The sequence below is a fragment of the Diadema antillarum genome, unplaced genomic scaffold (genome assembly GCF_040938485.1).
Source record: "Diadema antillarum isolate AM-2024a unplaced genomic scaffold, OU_Dant_1.0 scf00000113, whole genome shotgun sequence".
Classification (NCBI taxonomy): Eukaryota; Metazoa; Echinodermata; class Echinoidea; order Diadematoida; family Diadematidae; genus Diadema; species Diadema antillarum.
In genome coordinates this window covers 1,577,725-1,588,294 of record NW_027271002.1, presented here as the reverse complement: position 1 = coordinate 1,588,294, position 10,570 = coordinate 1,577,725, and the positions used below count along the sequence as shown (strand labels likewise).

The window sequence follows — 10,570 nt, the reverse complement described above, 5'->3', positions numbered from 1 at the left end:
AAATTGCTGGAATTAGTTTGCATCAAAAACATAAGCCTCGGACACTATCAGGTTGTCATGACAACCCCTGCTTTTAAGGTGTAACCCCTGCTTAAAGGTACATGTATGTATAATATTTGGGTTTTATAGCTGTATACGAAAACCGCCTACAGGTATCGTGTTCTCAGTTCATGGTCTGAAGAAATTGTGAGGCCCTTCAATATTAGTCCTGGCTTTCCTCTCTTGATTTGAAGATTGAACACGTGTACAAACATTCCTGAGAATCTTAAGTATTGTTCCTTTCATCCGACACGCCCCAGTGCAGTGCCAGTGTGGAATGAGGGGTAAAGATCACTGCGTTGCACACAGGTGCGGTGTGTGCGTGGGAAGCGAAGCGAAGAGGCGCTAGGTGCATGCACCGTTGCTGTAAGCCGTATGCAGGCCCTAGGAACCTGTAGAACTGTATTCAAAGTAGTGCGCTAGCTAGCCGTTCACCAAGCCTGGAGCACATCATCTACTACTAGTAGTTAACTCAAGTCGTGATAAAAACTCAAGGGAAAAAATGATAAGACAGTGGGTATACAGCGTTCTTTTATTATTAGTATTTGGCGAATTGTCTTCCCAAGAAGAGACAGGACAAGAAGACATTAATATCAATGTCCTCTACAAGCCAGAAATGTGTTCGCGACAGGCCAATGCCGGCGACTATGTCACCGTCACCTACACGGGCTTCTTGCCCGACGCAGCGGGCGCCGAGGAGTTCGACAGCACGTACGTATCTTTCAAATCTTTTTACATGTCATCATGCATTCATGGTCATGCTACTATTGCTAGTTCGAAACAGTTTCCAAGATAGTTTGTCAAAATGATATTCGCTTGGCTATACACCCATGATATGATGTAGCACGTTGTGTTGATCTCAGCCAGTGCCACAGTTTACTGCATGTGTGTGTGAAGACGACCAGTTTTATTGACCTAACTTTTAAATTTGACAGCAAAGATAATATCGACTGCCACCGCCGCGGGTGAACTCCGATTAGGGAACCGGACAACTTGGCTCTGTCTGTTTGTATCATGCTGCAAGTACGGGGCCGAGTTGGTTGTCAGTAAAGAAATAAATGTTACCAATTATTCTGTGGCTCTGAACTGATGCCCCTTTGAGTTTTTAACCCTAATGAAATTTTTAAAAAATGGAATGTTTTGTGAAATGAATTTAAATTGAATTGAGTTTGATTTAATAGTGTTAACTATGTTCAGTGGTAATTTTGAAGATAATCTGTATCCTTTTTGAGGTAAAATGTTATAAAAGTTACATTTCAGATAATTTCCCCACAGAGCTGAGTCTGCAAATCGGCATCACCACATGTTCATTCTTAGTATAGTGGTCAGACATGGTCAGTCATGGGTGGGATTCGTCACACTTGTCAGCTGAACTGGAGGCCTGGCCTTTCAGGAGACAGAATGGGGGAGAATGCAGCCAGAGAAGTTTCCATATAATTATAAATCAGTAGATCTAAACTGTTCTGCAGTATGCTGCAGTATACTCTTATAAACTTTAGTATCATGGCAGTGATGTAAGTGGTAACATATGATTGGTTCAAGCCTTCATTGAAATTATGACTGCATGTGATAACCAATCTTTACGGTACTTGGAATGTTGGTTGGCTGCCTCAGATGTGCATTGTACAGGTGTGTCGAATGGTTGTTGATGGTCAAACCAGCAATGATGGATAGCTGATGTATGTTGAAATGATGAGGCAGCAAGTAGTCAAATGTTTTATAGTTCAGAATGATGGATACACATGTATTAACCTGTTGAGGACGAGTCACGAGTATACTCAGGCAAGTGTCTATGGGAAATGTGTGTTGTAGCAAAATCAGTTCGTCCTCAACGAGTTAAGTACAATGTATGTCATTTCCACTTATCAGCAAAGGTTCAATAATATTCAAAGAGCTATGAAGGCATAGTTAAGTGGATGGATGAGCTGGATTTATTCATTTAACGGATTATGATCTTTTCTAAGATAGAACTATTGTATGATTGTTGATTGATTATTCAGGATCGGCTGGAAGCAGTGTAGGGGTTAGTTGAATGTGAGTATAATCCTTTCAAAATTATCATGCCACTGTTAACCAATGAGTTCATTCGCACAGTGGTTACACTACCTCAAAACACTTGATTATAGAACACTGGAACACTATCTTTCGAAACATACCAGGTGAGTTTAGTGTACAAGTATAGTTCACATTGCATTTGCAACTTAATTGCCTATAAAAGTTGAAACTGAATCACATTATCTGATATCACAATATTCACAGAATGAACAAGGGTCCAGTCTACTTCCGGCTCCACGATGAGGCAAGCACGGCCATGAAGGGCTGGCACTTAGCAGTGGAGGGGATGTGTCTCAAGGAGAAGAGAGAGGTCCTGATTCCAGCCGGAGAACTGACTGCCAACCACGCCCTTCCAAGTATGCCCCACCCTCAGTATTAATCCCTAACTCTAACATTGACATGAGCTCTATTGATATAGCTCAAGTAAACACACACTAGTGGAAACTGATCAATTCATAAGCTTACAGTGGTCCCCACTTAATCGGGAAGGGTCAGGAGGCAACTTTTTATCCCTAATACTTTTTAGGCCCATGCAAATCACCCAACATGAAATCCAGAATGTGGGCAAGAATGTGTGATGTACTGTTGCACAGAATTACTGCCATAAGTACAGGTATATTTTGGCAGTCCACAATACTAGGTGAACAAAGAAATCTTGCTTTCTTTTCATAGCAAACAATAAATGAATATATCTTTCATTTGAACTGCTCAAAATTAAAGTGATTTTTATTTTCAAGGATAGATTGATTCCATGAAAATTTCAACGATTCCGTCTCCAAATGCTGTATTCGACAGAGCACAATGAGATGTTGGCGAATGAATTCCAGGTATACATTTGTTCTTGTTGCTTTACAGGTAGTTGTGGAGAAGTTTTAAAGATAATATGTGACCGTGCACCTCAAAACGAACATAAAGTCGCACACACTGATTTTGCGTGAGGACTGAAAATAAGTGAAGTGGGTCAACCTAGCCGAACTTGACTTTTTCATATTTTCTGAAAGAGAGGATCTTCCTTTACTTTATGCCAAAATTTGGTATCATAAAACGGGCAGGAAAGTGTGTTTTTTTTAGCAGTTAATCTCGAACATATTTGGTAGAAGAGTGTGATTAGGTGTGTCTTTAGAATCCCTTTTTCATTTCTGAAAAACCTTGTCCACACTCTTCACTTTCAACTCTAATAACTTTTGAAAAGATAGTGCTACTGCTTTGAAAGTTGGCATTAATTATGGACAGACTGTGTTAATGAGGCATGCTTAATTTCAGTTTAATTTAATAATCCCTTCATAGTTGTTACTCTGGTGGTTTACTTCCTGTTTTTTGTCCCATTCATCGCACAGCCAGCACGGTTTCGTAAAGATTAAGCGCTTGAATAGACACTGTACTTCAGAGCTTCTTTTCTCAGTTCACAATTTTCCGGAGTTTGCGCTTTCTTTCCAATATGTATATAGGTTAGGAGAGTCCATTTGATTTGAGTTATACATCATTTTAAAGCCTAAAGTCTGCTTTTTCAGAATATGGTCTTAACTAAAAATTCATGTCCGGCGACTTTTTGTCTGTTTTGAGGTGCAGGGTCACATATAAAGTTTTGGTACCTCAAAAATTTCCCGAAGTTTCCTTGCCTTAGTTTGTGTTCCAGGTTAAAGTACCTTTCATATAACTAACACTGAGACTTACTCGTCCCAAAGTGCTCTCATGTCTTAGTAATCATGCAATAATGGTTTCGTACCAGAGCAGAGCGGGCTCTGAAAAATTCGAACGAGCCGTTAGTTTGACTCGACGCGGCACCGCGACAATCAATATACATGTATTGTACGAAACCATTATTGCATGATTACTAAGACATGAGAGCACTTTGGGGCAAGTAAGTCTCACAGTGTTAGTTATATGAAAGGTACTTTAACCTGAAACACAAACTAAGACAAGGAATCTCGGGGAAACTTCTGAGGTACCAAAACTTTTATCTTTAAGTTTGTGTATGATTTGTAACTTTACTCTCATAGTGTCAAATTGGTGCCTAATTTCTCCAGTGCAATCAAAATCATCTCTTTTTATAATTTGTATTTGTTTCACTGTTTACGTAGACACCAAGGCCCCTCCCCCTGACCGTGATGTTGGCTACCGCTTTGAGCTGCACCAGCTGAATGACGAGCCACCTGTCACGAATCTCTTCAAACAAATTGATACGAATGATGACAAGGAGATTACAAAGGATGAGGTTTGTACCACTGATTCTAGACTTGGATAATCAGGCCAATACCATCCTCCTTGATATACGAGGTGCGTCAGAAAAGTTCCAAGACTGGGGTCATCAAAGATTTATTTCAAACCCAGATTTCAAAGTGAGAGGTTTCACCTTCAAAGTAATTTATCTGCAGTATGTAACTGTGATCTTAGCTCTCTGCAGCCATAGAATTTTTTTTTTCACATAATTTTATATGTATACACAGCCTCTGTTTCAGGTCATTCAACAAAGAGCACAGTACAACGAACAAACTTGAAGTTTCTGGTACGGTTGGGGAAAACTCCATCAGAAGCGCTGAGATTGCAGCAGCAAGTGCAGCACATGTGTTTTTGAGTGGTCCAAGAGGCTTGAAGAAGGACGAAAGGACGTGGAAGATGACCCCAGGAGTGGAAGGCCCTCAACAACCAGGACTGAGGCAATGACCGATAATGACTCTCCCCAGCAAGTCTGGTTCATCTCATCTCCGTGCACTTGCTGCAGCAATCTCAGCACTTCTGACAAAGTTTTCCCCAGCCGTACCAGAAACTTCAAGTTTGTTCGTTGTTCTGTGCTCTTTGCTGAATGACCTGAAACAGAGGATGTGTGTATAAAATTATGCAGAAAAAAAAATCTAATGTCTGCAGAGAGCTAAGATCACAGTTACATACACCAGATAGATTACTTTGAAGGTGAAACTTCTCAGTTTGAAGTTTGGATTTGAAATAAATCGTTGATGACACCAGTCCTGGACCTTTCCTGACACACCTCGTACACATCCTTTTCTTCGGTGAAAAGTACCTGAGAAGGAGATCGTGTGTATCATGTACAGTGGACTCCCATTATAACAAAGTCCTCGGGACTGGCGGTTTTCTTTCGTTATATCGAAATTTCATTATAACCGAAAAAAAAAAAACAAACAAACACGGATATTGTTGCGGCCTGAATTTTTACTTCGTTGTAACCATAACTTTGTTATAATCATGTTCATTATAATGGGAGTGCACTGTATATGGCAATGAATCAATACAATGGTGTGTTTATATATTGCCTCTTGTCAAAAGAAGAAGACCACAAAAGCCCCCTTTCTCACTAACCAACTCTTCCAACATCCCCACACATTTTTCAGTAATCTGTAATTGAGCTAAATAATATGACATAACATGCACACCCAGGCACTCAGACAAACACACACACACACACACACACACACACATACAAGAGGACTGCATTGTACTAGAGTTGGGAGGTTTTGACCTGTAATCATTTTCTGATTTCTCGCCGTGGCAACCTCTTTTTTTTCCGGAAAGGAACCAATCAATTACAGACTATTATTAGAGATCAGAGTGCAGAGCATTGTGATATAGCCTTTTTACAAGGCTCTGTGACATCTGTTTGGAACACAAGCTTACTAGATTGAACAGAATATATTGAAAAGAGCCGAAACAGACAGAGCTCCTACAGATATCTTGCAAGCGAAGAGAGACAAAATTTACTTGGTAGTTACGAAATGTAATGCACAATGCTCCATGATCCAAACCAACGCCATAGGGCCTTGTGGAAAGACTAGCTAGCCAATACAGAAATGATAAGAACCAAGCAAAATGCAGCCAGCAGCTCAGTGAGTTTTTAACCCATTGAGGACGAGTCCCAAGTATACTTGGGCAAGTGTCTATGGGAAATGCGTGTTGTAGCAAAATCAGCCCGTCCTCAACGGGTTAATGGGGCATCTTCAGGCTGGGCCAGATGTTACCAGGATTCAAGCCAAATAACTTTTCTGAAATGAAATTGCTTTTAGGAAAATGGCGTAGTATTTATAAGAGTTGATTATCATTGGTGAAAAGAGGTACCATATATGCATACTCCCCATTTCCTACTTCTGTATCCATCTTTGCCTATACTTTTGTATCTTGTCTATAACCTTACCTTCTTTCTCACAAAATTTGTCATAAGTTTCTTAATCCTTTGAATCCAAAAGATTTTGAGCAATGTGCTGTATGCTAGTGTCTGTTGCAACTGATTGACAAATTGCCCTACCTAATGCTAGTGTCTATTTGGTCATTGCAGTTAATGTTGACAGGAATTTAACTGGTCACTTTCCAAGATCTATTTGCAGTGCTTTTCAAAAGCTTTACCTTGCCTGAATCATACTATTCATCTTGCTCGCATCACAAAGTGAAACTTTTGGAATGTGCAACTGCTTGCCAAGTGCAACTGTTGGCACAAATGCGTGTGCAACATGCACAGTGTTCTTTGTTCTGCTTTGTTGTGTACATGCATTGCAACATGTGATCAGCTGTCAGTTTATAGTGCAAGAGGTTTAGGCAGATGTGCTAGACCTGGCTGGGACTAAACTTGGAATTTTCTCATGTGGATGATATTTTATGCTTTTACATAATTTTGTCTTGCCTAAATTTGTTTATTCTAGGTTTTCTGCGCAAGTCAATGAATGTTGACAACAAATATATATTCATTATCCCTAATATACTGTACCCTTTACAGAAAAGACTGAAAATATGATGGTATATACCCATTCATGAATTAGAATTCTGGTACCTGTATTGCAACTTCAATTATGATGGCTCAACAATAAAATAAAACAAATTCATAGCACTTTAGAGCATTTGTGAAATATAATTACATGTGAGCAAGGCTATGGACTGCCTGTCTGTAGAACTCTTTTACCATTGGAATAATGACCACCCCCCCCCCCCCCCCCACCTCCAACAAAAAAAAAGAAGAAAAAAAAAAGCAACAATGCATAGAAAACTCACATGCACATTGCACACCAAACTGTGTAACTGCAAACCACTCATATTTGGCATTTTCTCTGGTTGGTGGTTTTAGATGAGGGTCTTCCTCTCTGGGAAAGGGATGGGCGATACCCTCAGGCAAGAGGACACCCTCAACCAGGCTGTCCAAAACATTTTTGACAGCAAAGACTTTGACAGGAGCAATACGATCTCGTCACGCGAATTTTTCGGCCACGCCAGACACGAAGAGTTATAGTGGTACGTAAAGTTTTGATGCGTGCCATAAATCATTAATTTGTAGGATGTAGATATGCACACTATGTGATTTTGTATCTTCTTATAAACACGGTTGAAAAGTGTAGTGGAGTGTCTTCACAATTTTTTAAAGGGCTGACAAGTTGGAAGGCTCATCAAGTGATTGCCCTTAAATAATCCTCTCATTGTCTTGGTGGCTTTGGTCAGAATGTGACCATTGTGCCATTAGACTTGTCTTTTTTACTGAATTTTTCATATTTTAATACTTTCTTTGTTTTATTATTGTTCTTTGTGGACAAATATAGGAATCTCTTCCATGAAATGCACCTGTATCACATCATATTCACATGATCTAATAATTTTGGATTGTGCATGCACATGATTTTTTTCCCCTTGTTGGAGCTGGTTCAAGGTTCATCCGAGTCCCTGAGAACTCAAATCTCAATGGGCAGACCCACAAATGAATGTTTTCACAACTCAATGCCTGAGAGGTCGTCACTTTGAGGAGCTATTATCACTCAGTGAATAAGACCATGGACTGTCAATTGCGACATATTGTCATATCGTCAATTATTAACTTGACTAGAAATCGAAAAAAAAATCATGTTGCCTCCACCTTCTCAACAATAATTCTGGTGGTCTATGGGGGGGAAAAAAATGTCATGTGGTCACTGTTTAACTAACAAGCATTCACTCTTTCTTTACTAACCTTGAAAAATAAATCTTATGTTTAAGCAGATTGAAAAAATTATCATTGAAGCTGCATTAATTTGTAATGACCAAAAATCCTGCCATCGTTATGGGAAAATTCAGTTGCCGGCTGCCACCAGCATATAAGTTTTTAGCTCACCTGAGCCAAAGGCTCAAGTGAGCTATTGCGATCGCCCTTCGTCCGGCGTCCGTCGTGCGTCGTCCGTCGTCCGTCGTCCGTCGTCCGTCGTGCGTCGTGCGTAAACTTTTTACATTTTCATCTTCTTCTTGAAAACCCCATGACCGATTTTTATCAAACTTGGCAGGTAGCATCCCTAGGGGGTTAGGAACTCAATTTGTTAAAATGGGCACCATGCCCCACCCAGGGGGCCCCCAGGGGGGCCCGAACCCCCCAAAATTAAGGAATCTGTAAAAATCTTCTTCTCTAGAACCAGAAGTGATAGAGCTAAGTTAATACTATGAGTTAGTACATTGATGACTGTAGTTTCAAGTTTGTTCATGGCAGAATCAGGGGTGCCCCCCTTGGGACCCAGGGGAGGGGGGTGGGGAAGGGTTCTAATGGGGCCTAAATTGTACATTTTCATCTTCTTCTTGAGAACTCCATGACCCATTTTCACCAAACTTGGCAGGTAGCATCCCTAGGGGGTTAGGAACTCCATTTGTTAAAATGGGCACCATGACCCACCCAGGGGGCCCCCAGGGGGCCCAAACCCCCCAAAATTAAGGAATCCGCAAAAATCTTCTTCTCTAGAACCAGAAGTGATACAGCTAGGTTAATACTATGAGTTAGCACATTGATGACTGTAGTTTCAAGTTTGTTCATAGGAGATCCAGGGGTGCCCCTCTTGGGGGTAGGGGGGGGGGGTGGTTGGAAGGGTCCAAATGGGGGCCTGAATTGTACATTTTCATCTTCTTCCTGAAAACCTCATGATGGATTTTTGTCAAACTTGGCAGGTAGCATCCCTAGGTGGTCAGGATCTCAATTTATCAAACTGGGCACCATGCCCCACCCAGAGGGCCCCAGGGGACCCCAATTCCCCCAAATTAAGGAATCTTGAAAAAATTGGGCCCTTATTGTACATTTTCATCTTCCACTTGAGAATGCCTCGTCAAATTTTGGTAGAGCTGTGAATAATTTAGATTAGTGACTGCGTGAAAGGTGAACTTGCGATACTCAGGTGAGCGCTAGACCCGCGGGTCTCTTGTTTCTCTCTCTTTTCTTCCCTTTAGAAAATTCCCATTATTAGCACAATGCTGGTACTTTGTAGTAATTAGAGCCATTTCTGCAGCCAATTGGAACGAGGAAGAAATTTGAATGAGTTTCGATAGCACTGCTTCACATGAAGTGTGAGGGACCTCTTCCACTTTTTGTTCCAAAATATATTGAGGAATGCTATGTTTACACTCATATCATAAGACGGTGATTTCATTCTTGCAGTAGAAATCAAGGAAGACATTCATACTGAAGTTGCCTCTCTGTACAAGGGTGCAACAATTATAGTCCCATGAAAAACATGCCCATTTACAATGTTCCATCATACCTGAAATGTCAACATTGCACCAGTATGAGTAAACATATTTTTCATAGTGTTTTCCCGTGAATTTTTGCCCTTTTTGCAGTGTGTTTGTTTCAAGTTTTTTCTTTCAAGTTTTTTCTTGAACATGACTTTATGGGCTAACCTCCCATACACCAGCATGAAGAAAAAGAAGAAGAAAAAAAAAAGATGACATGGCATATAAATCCAGTGAACAATTATCTCTGTGTTTATGAAATCTTTTTATCTTTTTATCTATGAAATCTATTCAATTTAATCAATTCGATTATGAATATAAAATCCAAATAAATGACATAATATATATAATTTTATGTTTGTTTGTTTTTGTTTTTAATGCAAAAGTGACTATGACTACAATGCTTGTTATTCCATCACCTACAGATGCTAAATTACATCCAGGATCAGGGTATGGGAGGAATCGAAGACTTTCCGGACCGCGACCAGGCCATCAAGCACATGTTCAGCTCCATGGACCAGGACAAGGATGGCACGATTAGCCACAAGGAGTTCCCCGGACCCAAGCATGACGAGTTCTAAGTCTTGCCGGCAGGCTGTACTCCGAAAGATTCCGTGGCTGCATCACTGTTGTCGTATGAGTTTCAGTTGGAAGTTTTTTTGTTTGTTTGGTTTGTTTGTTTTCTTGTTTGTTTTTGAAGATTAGGGCCCATAGTGACCTGACCAATACAGACTCTGTAGCGTGGGGATACCATGGTGTGGGAAGGCTGGCCAGGATTGGATATATTCAAGAATCCACGTTGGGAATTGTGTACAGTTTTATCACTGATTTCTGTGTACTGTACGAGCTGAAATTTTTGCGTACAGATATTTTCGCGAATTGCTACTTGGAGGAAATTTTCGCGTGTTGTTAATATCGCAGTTGCAAGGGTCTAACTGAACTTAGTTATTCGTGCATTGTTATTTTTGCGTGTTGTTATTTTTGCGGTTCAAAGGCGATTCGCGAAATTCGCGAAAATAAACCACCG

At 40.4% G+C, this 10,570-nt stretch overlaps 1 protein-coding gene across 1 annotated transcript; it reads left to right on the top strand.

Annotated features, from left to right (window-relative positions):
* Positions 1-541: 541 nt before the first annotated feature.
* Positions 542-10,091, top strand: LOC139719679 (peptidyl-prolyl cis-trans isomerase FKBP14-like). The gene is made up of 5 exons (XM_071631078.1): positions 542-750; positions 2,299-2,450; positions 4,176-4,309; positions 7,160-7,323; positions 9,969-10,091. The coding sequence occupies exons 1-4, from the start codon at positions 542-544 to the stop codon at positions 7,319-7,321; spliced, it is 657 nt and encodes a 218-aa protein (XP_071487179.1). The 3' UTR covers positions 7,322-7,323; positions 9,969-10,091.
* Positions 10,092-10,570: the final 479 nt, after the last annotated feature.